This window comes from Porites lutea, chromosome 12 (genome assembly GCF_958299795.1).
Source record: "Porites lutea chromosome 12, jaPorLute2.1, whole genome shotgun sequence".
In the NCBI taxonomy this organism is placed as follows: domain Eukaryota; kingdom Metazoa; phylum Cnidaria; class Anthozoa; order Scleractinia; family Poritidae; genus Porites; species Porites lutea.
The window spans coordinates 4,124,965-4,149,734 of NC_133212.1; the positions used below are offsets into that span (position 1 = coordinate 4,124,965).

At 40.1% G+C, this 24,770-nt stretch overlaps 1 protein-coding gene across 2 annotated transcripts in view; it reads left to right on the forward strand.

Annotated features, from left to right (window-relative positions):
- Nucleotides 1-4,112: 4,112 nt before the first annotated feature.
- Nucleotides 4,113-24,770, forward strand: part of LOC140922037 (protein patched homolog 1-like) — a 56,165-nt gene continuing 35,507 nt past the window's right edge. Inside the window, exons 1-2 of one of the 2 annotated variants that reach the window (XM_073372066.1) lie at nucleotides 4,113-4,244; nucleotides 23,996-24,188. In XM_073372066.1, coding sequence (XP_073228167.1) covers nucleotides 4,176-4,244; nucleotides 23,996-24,188 — 262 coding nt within the window. In that variant the 5' untranslated portion in view covers nucleotides 4,113-4,175. Of the gene's footprint in view, nucleotides 4,245-22,276; nucleotides 22,735-23,995; nucleotides 24,189-24,770 lie in introns of those variants that run through there. The other variant, XM_073372067.1, reaches the window with a different exon arrangement.

The window sequence follows — 24,770 nt, forward strand, 5'->3', positions numbered from 1 at the left end:
AAGTTTTTCTTCATTTGATGAAAACAGCTATCGTCCGTAGTTCGAGGAGGCCTAACCTCTCGTAAGGCTCTTATAGTTTCTGTTAAGTTTCCCCTCCACTTTTTATATTATTGAGTGGCAAATGAAAAAAAATAAAATCAGGAAAATCCTCATGCCGAGCTGTCATCAAACAATGAATGAAGAGAGGAAAAAGAGGTCACAAAGGAGGTACTGGAATTTGGGGATCTTTTTACTGTTAGCTGCTTGTTGTTTCCCTTATTCCTCTGTATTGGACACTTACCAGTTAGAATTTCACCAAATTCTAGAAATTTCTCAGGACAGGAAAGATCAGATAACAGTTTATTTTGACAGCTTTGCGTTCTAGCTAATAAAAAGCGCGGCATTTTTCGGCTTATTTGACAGTCTATTTTTCGTTAATCCTTGGCCTAACTAAAACCCGGGTTTAATTTCACTCCCTAGAGAGACCAATTTTAAATTCGGCAAATATTTTCCATTCCCTTTTGGAAGATAGGCGTGCAACGAAAGTACGCAGGATCAGTCGGCGGGAAATGTAGTCTGTACAATCAAATTAACCTTCTTAATACAGACACCAAAGGCACAGAGCCAAGTTCCCGTGTTTCTCAGAGGTGTCTGTACCCAAGGGGAGGGGGAGGAGGGCACTTTAGAAATTTTTGGGTGGAGATGTGCCGCTGGGTCCCTGAAACCGTTAGCCTACACCAGAGCTAGTTCAGTTGAATTTTGCTACCCTATACTAGACTAAACTCCCCAAACCCGCCCTATCCTAGAGTAGCTGTTTTCCAGAAACTACCATACTATACTGAGATCACTAGCACAGACGTTTTTTTTTTCTAGACCCAAACTCTCTGATTCATATACCCTATCCCAGAGTAAACTGCTTGAAAAGAGTCTGAAAACCGTATAATAAACAGCGGCCCTTACCTCATATATCATATACAGCCCATATATGGCAGTACCCCCTCCCCCCTCTCCCGCGCAAATCACAGAGCCAAGTGTCCGTTTTTCTTAGAGGTGTCCGTATTACAGGGGTACCCAACGACGGAATGTTACCTTTATGTCAGAAGTGTCTCAAATGGTTTTCTCTATGCTTCAGAGGCCGGTTTGGTTACCTTGGAGCTACCCGTAAGACTATTTATCTGTCCGGATGCAATAAAGCAACTTTAGACGTCTCAAAAGTTTTGGGTGGCTTTTTCGTCTCTTCCGAAACCTGTTAGCTGTCCTAATAGGTTCGGTCGAAAGTTCGAGGACATGGAGTAATCCGGCGTGGTTTCGTTGGAAGATTCTAGGCGACTTTTTTTTTCTTTATTCCGAAATTTCCAGTAGACCTGCACCGTTCTAAACCTCTTATTTCATAGGCCTCCTTAAATCTGCACTTCCATTGTTTTCAGGGATAGGGGTATTGTTATGTGACAATCCCTATTGTTTTCCCAGCTAATCAGAAACAATCTTTCAATTTGTGTAGTAAAAAATAATCGCATTATCTTGGTAACAAATGTGACAAACACAACCTCCGAAAGTTGATCGTAGGTCTAGGCCAGTTGCAGAAAAACTCTGAATATCTTAGACGAACGGAGTGCGTGTTATCGAGAAAGTTGTAGCCTTTCTTTAACTTTAAAGGCAATATTTGCTTTATCGATCTTTCGAAAAGTTGTTTTACAGAAAGAAGAAAGGTCGTTTGCTGCCCTGGTATCATGGAGGTATGGAAGTGTATAGAACCTAGTTTTGATCTCGGGGATCATCACTGCATGCCTAGCCTGCGTAAAATGGCGGTTTTGGTTGGGCGTGCTAAGTAACAAAGGCGAGCGAGGGCTGAGAAACCGCGAGGAGGAGTTTTATTTTTCTCGCAGCTTTGCCGCTCGTTCTCGTGCACTTCGCGCGCGAATTTCGCGGCTTCGCCGCTCCTGCGCCCGGCTCGACAAAACCGCCATGCTACGCAGGCTATTGCATGCCCCGCGTACCTACTCGTAATAGAGAGATGTCCGCGGAGTGTCCGTATCAAAAGTCAGGGGTGTTGGCAAGGGAAGATCGGACTGTTCTTAAAACCCGGGGGCTACTCTCTTATATAAGCTGGTGCCGCCCTATTGGATAGGGTTTTTGCGCCGTTTTGGTCTGAAAACGGGTATACACTTTGCCCATTTTGGTCTGGAATAGGGTATGGTTTTTGAGGGAACTACGGGAGTGTATGAACGTATTTATCGTTTCAATTCCAAATGAGTAAGACAAAAAGAGAAATGTGAGAATTCGAAATACCTTTGAAGAATTTTTCTCTTTGCTCTCTAATCTAAGTAATGTTAACTTAATTTCTGCCTAAAGGCCAGGTCTGAAAATGGGTATGGATTTTAGAGGTCTGGTTTGAAAACGGGTGTGGAAAATTGCATTTTTTGGTCTGAAACAGGGCCAGGATTTGGAGAACAGGGCGGCACACCCCCACCAAAAATTCCCAGGAATATCCCCCGGGGCTTAAAACTATAATCTTGGACAGCGTGAAATGGAACAGCAAATCCCCATCCCTCTAAATCAAGGATGAAGCCGCGCGAACGCCAAAACGCGCCAGTTTCGCCTGTTTGATTTTGGGGGAAGGGGGAAATAAATTTCCCATGTATATTGTCCTTCCCTGCTAGCAGAGGTCTCTCTCCTTTCTCTCATTTTTGCCTCGTCGTGAGAGACCTCTGTTAGCAAGGAAATATTGTCCAAGATTGTAGATACTATCCAAAAGACCCACATATTCTTACATGTCCTTTAATTGGCTCTTGAATTTACCCAAAGCTGAAAGACGTGTTATACTTTTCCGCTGTTTTCTATACAGAGTAACTTGGGCTGAAAGGTACTTTCTAAACGATTTAAAAAGTAAAATAAAACCATGCTTAATAACATCAACCTGAATAGCAACACCGCAGTCACTTAATTTAATCCAGGGAATTAGGAGTAAGTTAAGAACGACTTGAAATCTATAATTGACTTCGTTCAGTAGAGGTTAAATCTCATCCGGATTGCCTCATTTGGTTGTTTATTTATCACAAACGCCAGCCGTCGTCGGCAGCATGACCCCCAAAAGAGGAGGGAAACTGGGTGCTAAGTTGGGGGGGGAGTACACCTTCACCTTTACCCTAAATGGTTAGAGTCTGGGGTAGGCACTCCCTAATTTGGCTTATTCGAGTATGTGCCGCCGAACAGAGTATGGTTTTCACAGGCCAGTACAGGCCAGATGGGTCATGGGCTCGTGTCCAGTATGAGTCTTAAACAGGGTATACAATTTCACTATTTTAGTATCTTGAATAGGATGTCTTAAAGAAGAGATGGCCTCTAAGAGAGTGACTCACTGTAAGTGTGAAGAATACCAATTTCAGGACTGAAGCACACTTTCCAACTCCGGGGTGTCACCTGTAAGGGTGAAGGATGGAGACGAGTGGTACCAACATTTATTTCTGGCAAAAAATCTGCTTCCATGATCGTTGTTCAAAAAATGCTTAATTGCATATGCGAAACTAAATGAATCAGGGTCATTCATGACCAATCATGAGATCTATTGTCTTAAACAAGGCGAGCGAAATGAACGATTCTGGACCTTTGGTCCCAGCTTAGTGCAAGACATGCTGAAGAGGGGGACCTCCAGCGACAAATTATACCACCCCTCCGCCCCCTCCCCACAAGTCCCTTGGAACTCAGAGGGAACTCATGGTGAAAATCAGTGAAAAGAGCCAAACTATCATCAAATAGTGTAAAAATATGTGACAATATATAATATATTTTGTTACTTTAGAAATGGGCAAGTTGACAGGGCAAATACTCAAGCCAAGACACTTTTTGTTATTTTATCCTGGTTTCGCCGTCGCCGGACTGATATGCTGAGGAGTCAGGTTTTCAAACACCATTTTTTCTTTTCAAAACAAACAAGAAAGCCAGCTGACAAAGGAAAACAACCAAATATCTTGCAGCAATATATTTTCATAATGTCCTTGAACTCTGACCCGGAAAAAGGATCTTACTCACTTGTAGAGTGACATTAGCAATAACTGGCTTCTCAAGGACCCACAGTTTTTAAATTTGATATCCTCAATTAGTTGGCGAGAGAAACAGCCGTCTTAATATATTTCGCACCCTATAAACTGTCACGACACGCGCTCGCCCTAAGCGCAGCGATTTTAGCAGATTTCTTCATGCTTCGAATCAAATTTAACGTCAGATCGACGGCAGACAAACGCGGGCAGCCACAAGGACAGATCGAGGTAATTTAACATCAGATAAAAGAACAGAGATGAGGATGACTCGCCGTTTGATAAGAAAACCAGTCATGCAGCGTGTTGAGTTTCAAGGACTTATTTGCCACTGTTGATCGAAAAGACTCCCGATACAACGTAATTTCGCTTTACTTCTAGAACGGCATGATCTCCTTATCTCTGTTTAAAGATATGTGATAATATTTTAGAGGGGTAAGGAAATTTTTACTCTTTGAGGAAAATCTAAAACAACATGTGAGATGATTTACTTTGCGCGCACTACGCCTTATCAGTTTACGAATCTGACCTCACAGACATTCATCAACACATATCCGGTCATTTGTTAACATGCTTTCCTTTTCTTACATTTCCTTTCTTTAACTCGACACGAAAAACGAGGGTAGCTACCGGAATTTTATATCCTTGAAAAGTAGCTGATAGTTTTGGTCCATGGTGATAGCGCGTGAGGTATTTTAGCGAGGACTCCATCTTGGAGTTTACCGACTTCTCTTTCATCACACAATTAGTTGAAGAAAAAATGGGCCAGATATCCGAGATAATAACTAAGCGAGAATGTAAGAAGCTTTCTATCTTGACCTAAAGATGAAGGCCTCATTAAACGAATCGATCAATGTAGGCAATCTGCGGCGTTGTCTTGTAGACCGCTTTTTTTTTGCGGTTGAGGCCACGAAATGTTCGGCGTGCTCTCCCATCCAAGCATGCTTACCTATCTAGGATTGTTGATGTAATATTTTCACGCATTATCACTTAAAAAGGAAACAGAAAACCTCCTAACTATGGATTACTTTATTATTATTCTTCTCTTCAATGTGAAGATTAAAAGAGGTTACAAAAGGTTTCAAAATTAATTTTGTATCAGCAACTTTGTCCCCGAAAAACGAGTGCTATTGGTGATGTGAGAGAGATTTCAAGCCACAGAATTTCGTTCGCAGACTCAATGGCAGACACCTTAAAGCTTCTTTGTGGCTGAATCAGAATGCAACCACAAAATAAGCTGTTATAAAAAAGGTATTTCACAGGCAAAAAAATTGGAAGTGTTTCCGGTTGTTCGAACGGAAAGTGGATAGCTTTATCCCTACCACGGATAAAGCGGCCTCCAACGAATAAGCGATAAAAAAGCAGCCTTAGACTATTTACAGGGTAGAGCGTTAAAGCGTTTACAAATAGGAATAAGTATGGACCAAGCCATTTTCAGGGTTCAAACAAACATTGGGTTTTAGCGATCATCAGGTGATGCTTAAATTCTGCGCCCCAGATTTCCCGGGCCCGCTTGTTTGGACTTCGACGTCGGGAGACCACCTGGTATACTGGCTTGAATGGTTACTACTCAGTTAGTATCATTTTGTACAGCTTAATAAACTAAATAACAGTAAAAGAAAGTACTGCCGAGTTGCTTTCATTTTACTGCTCACAATTCAGAATTTTTTTAGCTCAGAGTCAAAAGTGAGATCCACCTTTCACAGCATGATGTTGACAGACCTACAGGAAAGGACTGCTTAGTAGACGAGCTTTCATCTTTAGGATTTCACCCAAAGACTCAAAAGTTAGAAACACCTTGTACAACATGCATTCTCACAAGAGAGAACTGCTCAGCAGTTTCTGTGGATGATCGCGCTCTTAAGGATTTTATCCACAGAATCAAAGAACCACCCTGTACAGCATACTGCCCAGTAGTTTTCATTTGAATTATCGCGCTTTTGAATTTTATCGACAAATTCAAAGTTAGCTCTAACCTTGTACAGAACCATGGGAAAGTACTGAGTTCAACGTTGCTTTTATGGTCCCACACTTCACTTGGCACTAGAGCATAATAAACCACAGGTAGTTTCCTAGTCAGTCAGTCAGTCGAGAAGAAGCTCGTTAGCCGGACAGGAGAGGGCAATCGCGCGAGAACCTTTTCGAAATCTCGATCTTTGCTCGATTCTTGTGTCTAGCTCGATCACGCCCCTATCGTGAGAGCTGCATGACTATCCCGGCCCCGGGATGACTGCATTATGACTCGTGGAGTCATCATGGAGAATTATTCAGTACCTAGATGAAAAAGCGTAAAGATCTCAATTCTGTTGACGTGTTTCACCAGAGGTCGATCGTTACGTCGGTACGTTTCACTAACACAGAAAACAAGGCCTGTAGAGCCGAACTTGGCCGATACCCTCTATCTTTAGACATAAAGGCTTCCCTTTAATGTTACTGGCAAAGACTAGACAAAAATCAGACAACCCTCTCTTAAATGAAGCTTTTATTTACGCAAATAGTGACGAAACAATACAAATGCGCTACAAAAACGAGGTAATAAAAAACCAGCAATGTGTTAAGAGCACTCGTTCTAGCATTAAACAACAGCTGCAGAAAAAATTTTCTCAAGATTGGTTAAAAGCTCAAAACGACATTTCGGATAGCTCTAGACAAAAATATACAAACAAGGAAATTAAAAAAGATTATCGCTTGGAAGAATACCTAAAGATAGTTAGAAATCCAGCTCATAGAATCAGTATGACTAAACTGCGATTGGGAGTTCATACTTTACGTATACAAACAGGGAAATATGAAAATAAAGGAGCTTCTATACCAGTAGAGGAAAGGCTTTGTTTAGTTTGCAAAAGAAACTGCATAGAAGACGAGAAACATTTCTTAATCGATTGTACTGAATACGAAAGCCTTAGACAGCAACTTTATTTTCATATTTCTGAAAATGATGCAACCTTCATTAACAGATCATGATAGAACGTTACATTTACTCAGATTGGACAATGACAAAACTTCACATATTATAGCCAAATATGCCCATCTAATGTTTAAAAAACGAAAACAGTTCCTGAGTCAAAAATCCAATTGATTAGGTAATGAAATTATAGTATAATTATTATCGAAATAGTATATGCCGTATAATTTTGTTGTTTTCGTTCATATTTCTTTCTTTCTTTTTAAATTTGTTGTAGTTGAAAAAAAAACCTTTATTGTAACTAGAACGATGCCTCCCTTTGGAGAGTAAGGCGCAATAAAGATATACTATATTATTATACAACTACAGACTAGTAAACTAGGTGAAAACCTCATGCAGAGGCAAACAGAACCAACACAACATTAAGGGTAGTTTAAATTCAGATTTTCGCTGACTGCAAATGATACTAGCAGTGATCGAGGGGCGATGTCACGGATTTCTTCTAGTTCATTTTGCTAATATTGCAAATCATACGACATTATTGGGAGTGGAACTTACTGTTAGCGACCAAATGACTGGCAAATTATAAAATAAAAGCTTCACTGTGTGTCATTTGAAATGTGTCTTTCAAGCATTAAATCAAACGTTACAGACAACAAAACTTAGAAAAACTCTTAGGCTAACAAGTTTTCCAAAACCACAATTTTCAATCCGCTTCAATCTTGATCAGGTTTCGGTCCATCCGTGCCGTCTTAAATTTGTATTTGCTGTTCTATTTATATTGTTTTGAGCTGTTATATTTATGTTTCACTCAGTTTAGTGGAAACTGCCACTATTTAAAATTTGATGAATTTCGTGACACAGCGCCTTTAATGCCATCCCTATAAACTGTTTCCCACGCTCGATCGACCCATCTTCTCGGCGAAAAAGTAAGAAAAACAATCCAATAAGCATCATCCTACTTTCTAAATCGTCTTTACCTTGATTCGACCTTCCTTGTTTAGTTTTCTTTTCTATTTTTTTCCTTCCGGCCGACCTACCTTTGCGAAAGGGAAGACGGTGCGAACGAAACGTTTTATGGGGATGGCCAAACTGAAGGTCGTACGACTCGCTGCACATGACCTTGTCCAGTAGTTTGGCCTGTGCCGATTTTTAGCTATTTTTGGTAGCCCCACAAAGATATGAAAAAAAAAAAGAAAGAAAGAAACAAAAGAAAACAACCAGAACTTTCAAATGAAATCGTTCAAACATTTTTTTTCGTGTTACAAGTTTTAGGTTATCAAAACTGAAAGGGGACATAATTAAGTGAAACTCTACAGTGTGTTCTTCGTTTGAATCAAGTACGTTTCATGTGGGTCGCACTACGATTTCCAAAACAAAATCGCATACCGGATACGTGACGATTGGACTACCGGCGTGAAATTAATCGCTCTTTAATTTCTTAAACTGACAGGCAACATGCTTCTAAATTTTAAGCCTATTCAGAGGGGGTAAAAACGTGCTGTATTTGGACGTATTTATTAAAGTTTATCACTTGGGACGAAAGTTGTTTGGAGCGACGTATCTTCGTTTATGTCAGTTTTCATGCCATTTTGTTTTTGAAATGAATGTTCCAACAGATGGTTACGTGTTTCGATCCGGTAAACAGATAATCTTATAATATATGTGATTGCTTATACTACCACGCCGCCTGCTAAGCTGCATAAAACACGATAGAAGTACAATGTTGAAAATTTCAAAAATAACTCCCATGGAGATTATCGTAATTGTTTGCTTTTTTACATACTATTCCTGTTCTTGCAGTTTTAAAAGCGCTCGTTTCGTCTTGATTTTCCAGTCGATGCATTTTGGCACAACTTTCTCTGATTGCAATTCGATTAAAGATGACGGCCATGCATGTGGCGCCATGACGTAACATGACGTCATCAGGTCATTGCGTCATGTAAATATAACCCCAACACAGGGTGCGTTTTTTTGGGAGAATCCAAAAACGGATTTGTGATCTCAGATCATACGGATTCTTCACTGCCAGATAAAACGGAAGATTCGTGGGAAAAAAACAACACTCCTCATGGCGAAGACGAGAAGAAAAAGCAACATAAGCTATGAATGAATGTATGCGAAATGTTTTTCGTTCGGTTTGGGTTTGAAACTCAAACGTTTCTCCAATAGAACACACTCCTTAGCATAGTAAAATTATAAGAATTTAAAACCGAAGAAGAGGAATTGTTTTTTTTAATTACTTGGAAAATAAACCGGCGTAAGCTGGCATTACATACGTACAAAAAACATGACAAGTAAGGGTTTAAAAACAGTCTACCAATAATTTGAATAGATGACCAACATGGAATGATATGTAACTCAAAATTAACAAGGCGTGCCACCAACATTAGCCTGCGAAGCGCAGACGCATTTCCGGTCGTCGCTTCTCTCCCTCCGGAGGGAGAGAAGCGACGACCGGAAATGCGTCTGCGCTTCGCAGGCTACACCAACATAGGTTCATTTAGAATGTCATACATGTAAGACATCTGTTACGTACCATTTTTTTTTTTTTGGAAAAACCGCTTGTCAAAAGTACTCTTTTCAAATCCTTTCCCCAAAAAGCGCTTAGATTGTGAATCTCAAAATTCTGGATTTGGATTTGATCCGAAGAATCCACCCTGAGTGTGTATTTTATAGATTCATGATCCGTTTATGAATTTGCCCCAAAAAACGGAAAATCCGTTTTTGGATTCGGAAATACGGATTTGGATTTTCCCAAAAAAATGCACCCACAGTCTATGGAGGTCTCTTTTTCGATTTGAAGGGAGCGTAAAAATAAACCCGTGCGAAAACGCAGATAGCATGAAAGTTGCATTTGCCGGGAATGGAGATTACCATTGATAGTTTTTGTCAGAAACTTTATCATTGAGGCTTAAAATTATCTCTTAATTTAATTGCGTGGTGCTCCCCCAAATTGTCTGCAAATTTCCCTTGCCTTTGCTGCGATTCACCTTTTTTTTATACAGTCGAACCTCCCGTAAGCGACCACCCAAAATGTAAAGACTTAGTGGTCGCTTACGGGAGGAGGTCGCTTACAAGAATCGAACGGCACAGGGAGCTCTTCCTAGAAGAAGTCCCGGGCACATCTACTTCATGCAAGATAATTTATTGCATACAATTTCTAAGTTAAGCCATGAGTATTTCCAAGCAACGACTAAAGTTCTTCGTATATTCCAAGTAGCATAGTGCAGACAGCGAACATAGATAGAGAATGCGGCAAGTGGTCGCTCACAAGGGGTTAAAACAATGGAAAATCGTTAAACAGTTCAGGCCCAAAAAGTGGAGGTTCGACTGTTGAAAATGTTACAACAAGGGAAACCTTCTCGAAGCCCGTGTATACGATTTGAAGATTCGTCTATATATTTGCACTGTACTTACGTTTGTACCCCAGGGGAAAACCTCCATATGAAAAAGTTGGGGATGCTCGTCGGAAATTTTGGGAGTTCATCTTGGGCATGGTGTTACCTGTTTCAATATTCCTTCTCTTGCAACTCTAAATGAAACCTTGGCTGTTACAAATGTCGGGAGTTTTGCTCGGAACCCTTAACCCCTCGCCGTCAGCCATTTATAAGGGAAAAGAACCGCATTTTGAGCAAATCTTCATTTTTGAACCGCTTTTCGGCCATTTAACATAGGAATGGCTAAAAAAAACTTTCCAAAACCTCAGGCATAATTTTTCTGCTAATGCGATGTCATTAAGCAGCCTTTTTTTTGTTTTTCGCGCAACGCATAAGCCAAACTTTGGTCTTTCTTTGGCGTTCTTTGGTGTTCCCCTGTCCCCCCTGTTCCCCACGTTCCCCTATTCCCCTGTCCCTCCTGTTCCCCTTGTTTCCCTTTCCCCCCTGTTTCCCTTGTTCCCCCTGTTCCCTCTGTTCCCCTGTTACCCCTTGTTCTCCCTGTTCCCCTTGTTCCCCCTCTTTCCTGTTCCCCATGTTCCCCTTGTTCCCCTTGTTCTCCTGTTCCCCCTTGTTCCTCATGTTCCCCTGTTCCCCCTTGTTCCCTATCCCCCTTTCCCCCTGTTCCCCTGTTCCCCCTTGTTCCCCCTGTTCCCCCGTTCCCCCGTTCCCTTGTTCCCATGTTTCCCATGTTTCCCTTGTTCCCCCTGTCCCCCTGTCCCCCTTTCCCCCTGTTTCCCTTGTTCCCCTGTTCCCCTCATTTCCCCTGTCACCCCTGTTCCACTGTTCCCCCTTGTTTCCCTTGTTCCCCTGTTCCTCCTGTTCCCTTGTTCACCCTGTTCCTCTTGTTCCATGTTCCTTTGTTTCCCGTGTTTCCCCTGTTCTTCCTGTTACACTGTTAGGGCTTTCCACATGTTGCTTGAGATTTTTTAAAAGTTTCCTGTAATTTCTCAAAAAATTGCTCAAAAAAATAATCAAAAGTTGCGTTTTGTAATGAAAGTTGCTCAAAAGTTGCTCGAAAAAACAAAAACGTTTTTTGGAGTGATGCTAAAATATGCAAATTGTACAACAAAAGTAAGATTTCTAAGCATTTGTGTGTAATTTGACTAATTTTGCGGCGTGACCAGCGTTTTTAAATAACTTTATCCTCAATTGGAACCAAAAATTTAATGAGCCAATAAAATTGTTGAATGACCTAAATTGTCTACTAAAACATTGTGAGATATGGAAGAAAGGCCAATCAAACTTGCTTAGTCTTTGTCTTGATCCAATAAAAATAGACTCAGTTTTAGATGCATTGCGAATGGGCTTGTTTGCAGGAAGCCTATTGTTTTAAACCTAGAGAGGTCTTTTTTGTCAATACTGGAAACTGTATTAGCAGCAAAGGTTAGATGCGTGTCATCAGCGTACATTCGTGAATAAGAATTCAGTAAACAATTAGGTAGATTAATTATAGATGTCAAGAATAGGAGCGGACCCAGTGTAGTACCTTGGGGAACGCCGCAAGTTGTTGGTCGACAATCGGAGATTGAACCATTAATAAGACATCGTTGTTTCGTCAATCTAAGTAAGATCTAAACCAGCTATGTGAAATACCGTCAATACAGTAGAATTTCAACTTTGAGAAGAGACTATTGTGATTGACAGTATCAAAGGCTTTCTTAAGATCTAAAAATACCACTGCGCTTACATTTCCCTGATTTACGTTGCACGCCCACTTATCCTCAGCTTCAAGAAGAGCGCTAGCAGTAGAAACCTGGTTGAAAACTCGAAATAAGTTTATTTCGGTAAGATAACTATTGCTTCAGAGTAAATGAAACTATCTTTCATAAAGTTTGTATGGGGAAGAGGAATAGCGTGTTGGCGTTGATGTCTCTTATAGAGACACTAATCACCTAGGCATATATATATGAAACCAAGATGGCCGCCCGCACCAGTAAGCGCTCCATAGGGGACTGTGAACAGTTAAGCCATCTTTCGATACAGAAACTTCTTCGCAAATCATCTCTGCTATCTGACTTGCGGCAGCTGTTTGTATCAAAAAGTTGCCTTCCAAACGTCTTTCCTCTTATCAGGAGCATTCAACGACGGTTTCTTTCACTCTCTAGGCTGGCCAGAGTACTTTTACATTTTATCTGTTCGGTCATCCTGGGGCAACTTGAGTCTTTTCATAATTACAAGGGCTTTAAAATTATTTTCGCGACAATTTTTAGATGTAATTAAACGTACGAAAGTGAGAAATTTACTGATCCCTCTCCGTTACATTTTTGAATAGAAAATTTTAGGTTTCCTTTTTTTCTACGAAAAATAACCTAACCTGAGGAGTGAAATGTGAATAATAAAACTTTAGAAAGTCGTAGGAAATTTATTAGATACGCTTCGAAATTTTACTACCTGAATGGAACGGTCATCTTAAAATTTTTAGCCGTCCTTTTGTAATAGAAAATTCTAGGCAACATCTGGCTCTCCGAACAGATATTTTACAGACAGTCGTCTTAAGCTGTCTTTCATTCATGATCTGCTAACTTCTAATTTTTAGCCTCCCCATCAGGTGACCTTCTTGAAATGTTAGTCTTTAATACCAAATTTTTCCTTCCTCTCTATTTGTTAACTTCTAAATTTAGGTTCCTACACCAGCTGGCATTGTAAAAAGGTTAAATTGCCCGAAAGAAGGATTGCACTTCCTTATTTGGTCTAAAAGGGTATGTGCCGCCAAACAGAGTATCACCAAGAGCCATAATTGGCTCTTGGTATCACATAAAAGCAATTTGCCTCGAAGACATCACATGGACTCAACCGGAAAAACAAAACGTACAAGTGAAACGTCTTATTCAGGCTCACCAAATACTAAAAGTAACTTTTTTGAATTTTTTTTTGGCAATAGTTCTCTATGCTTGCATGTCTGATCAGATCCGATAAGATAAAAAAAATGACTATTTGTTTACCGCCTGCTGGGAAGACACCAAAACTTTTAAGGCTTGAAACATCACAAGTTTGATGATCGGTATGATCCCAAACTTTTAAACCCCAAGATCAAAATTTGAATACTCATTTGTTGCCACTATTCCTTTCCTACAGAAGTAGTGGGGAGAAGTTGATAAAATATCAAGCAAATTCATCTTGTGTGATCATGTCCGTAATTCTCATGACCACTCTGTTTGCAAAAAATTGATATTAAAAGGAGAAATTTGATGCTGATCACTCTTAAGGCTTAATTTTTGCAGTTGCGAAAAGAAAGCCTGAGAAACATTTTCCAAGCTTTCTTTTCGCAACTGCAAAAGTTACGTGTATAACTGCGATGATCTTCTTTCATACTAAGGGATAAACTTTGTCTGCGCCTATATCTACTTGTTTGTGGCTATGCTTTTAAGAGTTCTATTCACCACCATGTAGTATGATAACCTGGACCGTATGAACCCCCGGGGGGGGGGGGGGGGTACTTGACCAATACTTAGTTGTAGGTGAGCCGCTGAGGTCTTGAAACGCTGACCCTGTTCAGGACAAAAAAATTCCTAAAATACCTTGTTTAGGACAACACTCTCAAGTTTGATACCCTGTTTAGGAAAAAGGACAAAATACAGGCCGTCTTGTTTTACAGCCATTTAGTGGCAATTTCAGTACAGTAAATTCACGATATAGTCATTGCTTTTGTATACTTAGAGTAAAAACAAATTTCATCTGGCAAATCAAATCAATCGTGCAGGCAATACCCTGTTGACAGACTCACAGGAAATTATATACAGTGTTTTGGACAGACTAACCCGAAATTATATACCCTGTTTAGAACAGAGAGGTGAAGAGCCACACCCTGTCCACCGGCACATCCCCGGGGTGGGAACCCCTATAAAAGTGACGGGGGTGCTCGTTGTATCTTTTAAAAGATTAAATTTGTGGATTGGTACCACTTAGGGCGCTAAAATCTAAAATGACTGCTGCCAGAATTGTTAAATTGTTATTGTTAAATTGTTACTGTTAAAATTTGCAGTGCCATTTATATAATTTGTTGTTGTTGAATTGGTACCTCTTAGGGGTAGGGTGAAAATGAATTTGGGACACGCCCATAAAACAAGTTTCTGGGACCTTTTAGGGATGTTCTCAAAATGTTCCGACGAGCACCCCCGTCACTTTTATCGGGGAGTACCCCGTGGGGGCACATCCCCGTGTAGGCCATATAAGGGAGTACCCCGGGGGGAGTACCAGACCGGGGCACGACAGTACTGTTTTAAGAGCGTCCTTCTTATAATTTCGTTCTCATAAACAAGAATTATATAATTGCCTAGTGCGAAAAAAGGTTCCGGGCGGAAGTAATCTAAATTCATGAGACTATAAATCATTCAAGCTGCTGACAAGAAAATTTCAAACGTACAAAGAATTCTTTAATACAGCTATCAAGTTCGAATTGAATTGCATGTGGTTTAATACAATCGTTAAAAGAAAAGTTATAGTTCTATCTTAACTAAGATATACTGGACACATGAGAATTTGATATCCTCTCGATTTTATCAATGTGATAATTTCTTCCAGTATAGAAATATACGTGTGAAACTGAAGAAAACTTGACGGAAATGGTGGCCTGGATATGATCAAAATTTTGGGAATTTCGGCAAAAATTGTGCAATGATCTTTTGCTTTCTAAGCCTTTATACATCCAACAATTATAATGAGTCAAATGCATAAGGAGAAATTAGGGTAATCTAAAAATGTATGAACTTATACAAAAAACACGAGACGCAGTGTACTATTACAAATATAACAGTGTAAATACAGGGAAAAACAAGGCGCGAGGCTAAGGTTTTTGTTGTATTTAAAGGTGTTTTGTTTCCGGTATTTGAAATGACTATCCTTTTCCTTAAAATGATTTCGAAAGAAGGAATTAAGGACGCAAGAACGAGAAGTTTTAAAAACACTTTGTTGCGCACGAATCCTTTGTCAGCTGTGCCGTCTGCTGTATTAAAAATGACCTTGAGCTTATATCTGAGACAAATGCAGCGGAGGGTAGGGGGAGGGGGTGGGGTACTTTCGTGTTTCATTACTGTACAGATTCCGCGGTTTAGAGTTACCAGTACTCAGTCGACACCGTATAATAGAAATGAAAATGTGCAGAACTATAGCGGAAGATATGTCGAGTATTTTGGTTCTAGACGTGTTGATTCAATGCTATAGCGACATACGATAAAATACCAAATAAAGTAGTTTGGAATTCGTGATAACTGTGGGGTCTTTCCATGATCCTCTATGGCGGAAGCATTTTTGACTAAAAGTAGATATAGTTTTATTTGGAAGCACCAAAAATGTCTTAAGTAGAAAATACTTGAAGCAAAATATGTTGCGTCACCTTAAGACGCCATTCCACATAGAGTCTAAAGAAAAGTTTCATTATGGTAGATTGCTCGATTGTCTCCACGTTTTCATTTCTCGTGTATTTATCACGCAAACTTAACTTCTCTATCGATTTTCTGTTCTATGTTTCCTTGTTGTTGTTATCTATTTAATTTGCTTGCCTTTAGGCCGGGACATCATCCTAAAATATTTTGTTGTCGACCTATAGAAAATGGTTTGGTGAAACAGAGCTGATTCCCCGACATGGCATGAATTCAAACTATGCATTTTTGATCGAGTTAAAGCAATCTTTTCTATTTAGGTCGACAAAGGTTAGGATTACTGTCTCAACTTTAGAAAAAGGAAAAATACACGCAAATACTAAAGACTGTTTACTTGAAAATTTGCGAAAGCTGAGCATAGTACTTCAAAGCTAAGTTTGTACGTTTCACCGCCGGTTTAAGCTTTGGAACATTCTCCACCAATACGCCGCCCCTGATTTTGTGTACCCTTTAAAAAGTTCGCTAAAAAATTGTATATGTTTGAGTACTGAATGCACCCTTGTCGCCATTTATCAATAAAACGTAGCTCGACGCAAAGCATTTTTAATGCATTAAAGCTCCTTTTTTCAGAAAAATAAAGAAAAAGTGGTATAAATCAATACATCTTTGCCTTTGTTTCCGCATCATACTAAATAAAATCCTACTAGATAAAAGCAAACATACGCTTGACCTCAGTGTGGATATACAGTATATTCGTGCAGAAAGTCTTGGCCGACTCCTAAAAATATGATAGTTGAGCCTAGCGTAAAATGCAGTGCTAGTGTCTTCTTTTAATTGGTGAACGTCACAACTCATTCGGAATTATCGGGAGCAAATTCTTTTGTGGTGGGGGAAAAATGTCGATTTGGGTGCGAAATAAGCGGAAAAAGTCCGATAAAGAAGTTGAACTTGGAACGTGCAGGTCCAACCGCTAACCCCAGTATTAAGCTCGCTAGAACAATAGATTTTGCGTTAAGCGGAAATTCCATGGAATACGGCTTTTGCCACAGATTTTGTCGCCGCCGAAATATACAGCTTAAACAAACACGAATAACTTCTAGAATTGACAAATAGAAATACCTTTTTAGGGTCTCCCATTAAGCTTAGCTGAGCGAACGAGAACTGCCAATAACTAAGCCCTGTATGTAAACGTCGTAATCCACGTGCTATAAACATAATGTAAGGTGTTCCTAAGGAATTAGAACAACTTGATCTTGTTATTTCGTTATTTTTTGGTTACTAATTTTAATCTTTTCAAACGCCTATTTCAGTAATGTTATTTGCTAGTTGATTTTGTAAATCAAGTTTTCTGATTTAGAAAATGGGATTTTTGCGTTTTCAAGTGCGCTTTTCTATCTTTAAGATGCGTTATTAAATTAAGTGTCTCGTTTTGATTTGGTAAATGCGATCAGGTGCCCTCTTTTTTCTCGAAAATTGATGCGATATTTGTTTTTAAAGCACCTTTTGACCAGGTTTTGAATATTAATCTGGCATGTTTATAAGTTAAGTTAGGCTTCTCATTTATGGTAATTAAACGGATATACAAGTCAGCCGAAATGTGATTGCGAACTGACGAGAACTTCATGGTATACGGCGAAACAGTTTTGGCATAAAAGACAATGTTTTATTCCGATACGGCAAATATGGCGTCACCATAGTGACTTCATTTGACACGACGTTCCTTTTGTTCAAATTTACGTGGAACACTGAGACACCCGTGAATTAGAGATTGTTCGCAGGATACTATATTTCCTTGATGAGTCAAACTGCAAAGCATACTACTTCCATGGTAGGTGATTTAGGGCCTGTCTCAACACTAACGCTTTTTCAAAAGTATGCGTTTTCGGTGTCATCGAGAGCGCATCGATCGATTCGCGTCCACACTACCGTTTTGATGCGTTTTTGACTGCCCACACTAAAGCGTTTGAAAACGATAGAATTGCAGGTTGTGATGTAAGTTCAACTCTTTGCGCATGTTACAGACAGAATGAAAACTACAGTCGAACCTCTCTAATACGGACACCGAAAGGACAGAGCGAAGTGTTCGTATTAGAGAGCTCGAGGTGTCCGTATAAAAGAGGTCACTATGATTACGTCACTTTATAACTCTACTTACAGTTTTGAATGTTCAGTAGCTAAAACCAGGTTCACACTCGTATTTAAACTGCATTTTAATTCACAGTACTAAGACACTGTCTTTCAGTAGCATACAACAACATGATACATCTCAGCTACAAAATAAGTCCAGTCGTAGACAAATCACTGTTTTAAAACGAAACGAGCTACAGCGCAATGCTGCAGGTAAAAGTTGTAAAGTAAAGCACAATTCTAGAAGCGTCTTTCACTATTTTCCAAGTGCATTAAACAATAAATAGAGTACAAAATGCAATAGAAGAGATCTTTATGCTATCTGTAGTTACTCAAGCCTTAAAAAGTCGGTTATGTTCCTCTGTACACCTATCGCGTCTCGTTATTTGATATACAGTGGCTGAGCTTTTGAAAGCAACTTGAATAGCTAATCAGCCAGACGGAATTCACCCTGTGCAGATTCACCTGATTGGGATTCGGGATCATGTGATCACTGCAGTGTCCGTGATAAAGAGGTTAAGTTTATATGAATTTACTCTCTGGGGCCGAGATTTGGTGTCCGTTGTCCGTATTAGAGAGACTGAGTCCGTATTATAGAGGTTTTTTTTAAAGAAAAAATATATGAGAATTTTATCGGGATCACATTGGAAACTGTCCGTATTAGAGAGGTCTCCGTACCGCGAGGTTCGACTGTATTTGAGTTATTCAGTAAAGTCCTTGTTATAATACACGCCCCTGCGATATTTTCGGTCATCGTTTTCATTTTGATCCGTTTTTAACCGTCGCAACAGACGACATGAAGCATATTTAGTGGCTACCTTAATGATCGATTAAGCGTCGCGGCGGTTATTTAATTCATTTTCCCCGTCATAGGTTCGGCGCTTATTTCAACTACAGGTAAAACACTGAGGGAATTATAGAGAGAATTGAATGATTGGCGTACTAGCTATGCACAATTTAATATAAAATATGTACACCTGGAACTGTTATATGAACCCGGTTTCAGGAGTTTCCAACTTTAGAACTCACGAGTGGGTCGAGATCTTATCTCTCAAAAGAGATGGTTTTGATATCCCTTTATATCAAGCGCAGTAACAAAGGTGGGGCGTTTATTGCGCCGCGACGCGTAATCAAGAGCGGCGCTTATTAAATTATTTTCGGTAAAGGTAGGGCGCTTATTTGATAGCGGCGTTTATTCGAGTAGCGGCGCTTAATCGATCATTTACGGTAAGGGTAATGTTAAATAACAAAACTGGACTATTGTTTTTGGCATGTGATTTTTGCAAAGACAAGATTTAGCTTTTCAGAAAGAAAGCATATATATTGGTCAAAATCGGGGATAGAAACGTCTGCTCTCTCCCCGATTTTTTCTGAGGGGGGGGGGGGGGGGGGGCGGCTGTATACAGGCTAGTGGTCAATCACGATCACTGGAAGTAGTCGCATACCAGAGCTTCAACTGTAGTGAAACCGAATTTTGGTGTTTCGATACGTGGTCGCGCGCACACGGAAGTTTAACTGTTATGAAACATTGAACAACTTGTAAAAGACCAATGGCAGTTTGAAAGCACTTTTCTGGTGTTGTCTAGCTCAGACAAGGTCCCGCAAAATATCGTCCTCAGATGGGTACTCCCAGGTCGAAAGAGCCTGCTTAAAAGAATCTTTTTTATTTTATTTTATTTTATTTGCCACACAATAATTACAAAAAATATAGGAAAAGAAGAAAAAAAAGAAGTGGCGAGGAGACCTAACAGAAACTATAGGAGCTTATGTCATTGCAATATAGGGTTGTCAAGTGTCTGTACGGATGGTCATATGCCCAAAATCCCCGGCCAAAATCATAGTCAAAAAACAAAATTTTGTCTTCAGTGAAATACAGTTTAGAAAGTTTATGCTTGCGTAAAATGCGTGAACATGAAAGCATGCACGTAACCAGGAAAAATTTACGACTGAGCTTGAAAATTTAAGTCACCCATCAAGAAAGCCGCCGTCAAACCAAACAGAATTAAAACCAGTTTATTATCATTTCATTCTGTCACGAGAGGATTAATTCTTCCTGAACCTTTCAACAATATCTAGGCTGCGCGTGCCGAGATGAGATTGCATTCTATGCCGAAGGAAAAAAAAGTCTGCGTTCCTGTATGTGGTGAGATCTCCTGCCAGGAGTCACGATGAGCGAAAAAAACGAGACCCTTTTCCAACAGAGCAAGCCCGCCAAAGTCGCAAGCTTCTAGTGCGGTCCGGTGTGTTCACCTCCGCGCTGGAAAGTCTGTACTGTGATCGAAAATTAAACATATGAAGTATCATTTCCTTTAATTCTTAAAAGTGCAATCGTGTTTGTTCAAATGGTAAAACTGGTTTGGTCCTGCGACTGCTTGTGTGATAGACGTGACGTATGGAGTAAAAAGGAAAAAAAAAGGTCACTGATCAGCAACACGCACATTTACATAACCTTATCTCTGCGGTATTCATGGCAATGCCGTGCCACACCCCAAAATTTGCATTTTCGTTCCCAGCATCACTCTCTTCATTACTTTCTATGTCACAAACTGTAACACTCCATCCCCTCCTTGACATTGATCTTTGTAGGAAGGTAGACTGACGGGTTAAAATAAGCCATACAGTGTCAGGATTTTGAGAGATCGTGTTGAAAAAGGCTGAAGAAGAACGTGAACTTTGGTTTCTAAGGCCCGGTTCAGACGCCGCTCTACTCATGTGCCGAACCTAACTTATGAAGTAAGTACGGCAAAAGATTAAAGAGCGGCGTCTGAATCAATTTGGTGCGGCAGTTTTAGTTTGGTGCGGCAAAAGCGTTAAGTTCGACAGTCTGTGGAACTTAACTTAGGTTCGACACACGGTACGCCGTCTGAATCAGATGTCGCGCCAGTGTCGCTCCAAAGGCGAACTTATTCAGTTAGGTTCGGCACATGAAAAGTACGGCGTCTGAACCAGGCCTAAGTAATATGAAAAATCCTTTCTGTTACTGAAAAGACTAAAAAAAGATTAAAACAGCAAAACCAAACTGTAAACCAATGAGTTTAGCGGCCCCCTAAAAAGTGGAAAGGAGATTTGAATCATTCAGTGAAAAAAAGACGTAATTGAAGAAAGCAGAGCGAACTGATCCTCAAAGCGAAGAGAGAAAGGAAATCCAAAACAAAGCTAAAAAATTTCTTCTATTAATTGCATTTTGTCCTTTTGGTTTGAAACTGGAACTTTTCGCCGGGGCTAAAGTTCTCTTTTGAGACCATGAAATAAGAAAAAAAATCATTTCTTCATATATTATTTCTCTTTGCTCCATGATTTACTCACTGTAGGAGTACACCTTAGAAGAAAGGAATCTTAACTTGCACAGAATCGACACGTGTCAGCCGTTAATTTTGCCATTCGGCGCGTGCTTTTGTTATGTACTTAAATAATCCGATCCTTGAGGTACAATAGGAGACTCTCAGGTTGTTAAATGAAGTGCACCCCAGCAAAAGGGTATTGTTTGTTCTGGTGTGTCGGTCTACTTTATACGTATCTCACCTCACGTACAAATCACAAATATCGAGTTTAAAGGAACAATTCTGTAGGTCTTCTCGGTGATTTTTTATTTACAATCCACAGGCCGCACTCCAATCAAAATATTAACACAAAAAACAAGCAACTTCTGCAAAATTTCAACGGTGTGCAAATGGAAGCAAGCACGACGCCACCGAGTCTGTGAATGTTATTGGAGTGGCCGAGTTCTAAAATGACTAGTTTTCGCGTTGACCTAATCAAAGACTTTATTGATAACGCGGTGTAATCACCACAGCTGTAAAAAACAAAACTTGTTCCGAGGAAAGCTGGCGCTCCGTGGCCAACAATGGAGGCGTTTTTCAGGGCGGAAATTGGCTTTAATGGCCTGCTAAAACCCTGAATGCAAAAATTGCAAGCTCTCATGCGGCTAGCAGCATAAAGGGTGTTTAGGCACAATACAACACCATCCCGAAACGATTATCTGACTGTCAACTGACTCAACAAAAAATAACTGACATTAATTGATGGCGGGCGGAAATAGCCATGCTCTGAGTGCAAAAATTATAATTGCAGATATCACGTGACTTGCGACATGGGCCGAAAAACCGACGGATATTTATTACATTTGGGATTTTTACTCATTTCTTGTCGTTGTTTATTCATGGCTGATCTCAAAATAGTCGAGGAAATCTCCAGCAAACTTTAGCCTAGCAAAAACGTGCTAACCAAAATAAAGACCGCACCGCGTGCAAAAAAATTTCGTGGTATGAGAACAATTGCAACGCATGCCCTGGTCAGTAAAAACGATCTTTTCAACTAATCTTTCCACTTGTACAAGTTACGGGATTTCTCAATTTTTGCGGCGTTTACTTCGGAGAGTCACCTTTGGATTAGTTTTCTGTCATAAAGCTTTTAGTCTCGCGGATGTTAGTCTTTGACGTCCAAAAGATAAAAGATAGCTGTAATATTGTTCTTTTGGCCGCGTGTGTGGTCCATAGGTGCCTAATGGAAGGCCACTCTCGGAACGATAGACGCTCCCAGCCAATCAGAGACGTGCTAGGGTGACGTTGAACAAGGGTAGCTGCGCGGGATTAGTTTTCATGCTGGAATTGACAACGGAGATCGGCTTTCACTAACTGAGGGAATGTTCACTGCGAGCAAAGTGAATGACTATTAACGTGGATTATGGCTTGAGAACTGCATATTTCGGGCTGTTGTTGGTTTCATTGCAATCGTGGTAACGTTTAAGGTGGAATTTCAATGCTCTTTGGCGTGCCTCGAAGACTCGAGCGAGCGTGCTTTGAGAAACAATCGCTAAGCTAAGATAAACCAAAGTTAGAAGCCCGCGTGGTCGTCGGGCTATCTTCATTATGAATGCTTTTTCGTCGCCAAATTCAACTTGGGCCAAAGATGCACTTCGAGAAATCGACCAGGTGAGCGAACATTAGTAATCCAGTGTTATTATGCGGGGCAGTTCTTCTCTATCTTGTGTCCGAATCCTAATTTTATTGTTAAAATATTCTGTTGATCAACAGTATTGTTTACATTACTTCGTATAGATTTCGCGTCAAGCTGAAAATCTAGGAGATTTTCCTATACTTCTATGGCTGCCGAAAGCCTTCAGTATCCGCAGATACCCTCTAAAGTTGAAAATTGCTCAACTTTCAAAATCTGCGTCGCCAAATTTCGCAAAAAATCGCTGGGTAGGGGTAGTGTTTTCCGTCCCGATAAACGAAGCGCTATGAGGGAGGTCGCAAGCTTGTCCTACGGCATTTTGACCTTGGTGTTTTAATGCGACTTAACAGAAATGTCGTTGCGGACGCTGGTACGGTCGAAAACAATTTACCATCAGAAGATTTTAACTTAACACCTCAGAGAGGTTTATTTTGGACGTAATGCGCTTCTATTGTGGTTTGCAGTCGGGTTTTTCTCTTTCCGATAATAGAAAGGCCACCAAGTGTCTTCGAGGGCCAGACAAAACTGAGGCTCATAGCGATTTCCTTCTTCTACTTCCTTCATCTTCCATATAACGATTTTAGACGAAGGCTTTGAAGATCTGTTTTGTAATATTAGATAGGCGCCGAAATAATTTCACTTCTGTGTCGGCTTGGCTTTTTTGTTGACTTTTTTGACGTCGAACAACAAAAGATCGTATTCCGGATTGATTTGCTCTGAATAAACCGATCGGGCGACAAATAGCTGGTTGAAAATCTGTTGCGAGTTTCGGTTATTACAATACTCTCAAATACCTATCAGTTTGTCGGTTCTTGTTTGTTCCTTAAAGAGGTTTAAATTGGATTTTGTAAGCTAGCACCACGCAAAAGATTTCACCATTCTGTGAGCTAGATTCGCCTCGCCCTTACTAAATTTGTGGTTGTTATGCTTGTTAAGTCTCTCTGGCAAGCCTGCCAGAGTTGGGTGGTCTTTATAAGCACGTGCTTTTCTCTCTTGCAAGATAAATACTGCCGAAAAGTAGCACAAAAATATTAGAAGCTCCAACTAAAATGTTAACTTATTGATGTTTACAAGTTTCGTAAACGATATTTACTCTTGGAGTTAGTTTAACTTAAACGTACGCGCTAGCTTATCTCTTTAATCTTAAAAAATAAAAAATAATCACGTAGAAGCAGGAAGGCCGAGAAAATATTTTTGCTTTTACGCAGAAAGTTTATTAATATATCGCGTTGTTTTCAGGGACATGCCAGGGGCAACAGAAAGGCTTTGGTAGTCCGTTCTAAACTTCAAACCGTGTTCAGAAAATTTGGCCGGTTCACTCAGAGCCACTGCGCCCCAGTGATTTTGGTTGGGTTTATTCCTCTGATCATTTGCGCGTTTGGTTTGACGAGAGCAACACTGGAAACAAATGCGGAAAATCTTTGGATTGAAGGTATGCTGAGCACTTAAGACGCAAATTTTTTGTTCTATGGTCCTAGACAGAGAGCTCTAGCTGACGTGATCAATAAGCTAGATATGTGGTGATTTTTAAGGAGTTAAAACTGCCTTGTAGTGAAGTGGCTGATGACAGTTTTAAGCATTTTTTATCAACTGTTCCTGTAAGATGGACAGCTACCTAAAATGAAAAAGCAAGAGTTGGTCCTTTTTTCCTGGACAGCTCTTTTCCAGGCGCTTGTAAACAAGTTATCACATTGTTGGGAGGGTGGGGTGGTTGCTTGGGTTAATTTTTGCTGGGTATGTGCCGCTGGCCTCTCAGAGCCCCTACCCCATTATAGTCTATTCTGTGGCCAATTATAGACCCCATCTTAGTCGCTTTAAGACAAATATGTAATTTTTCGCGATCCCAACTTAGTCACTTTCTATTTTTATGAATTGACCCATTTTTTTAGATTGAGTGAACATCACTTTACTTTTCATCTGCAGTACAAACATTCTGCTACTTCTGCTAACCATAAATTAAATATGAAGCACTATCTTACCCCCAAAAATCTGAAAAATGTGGAACACCATTCTA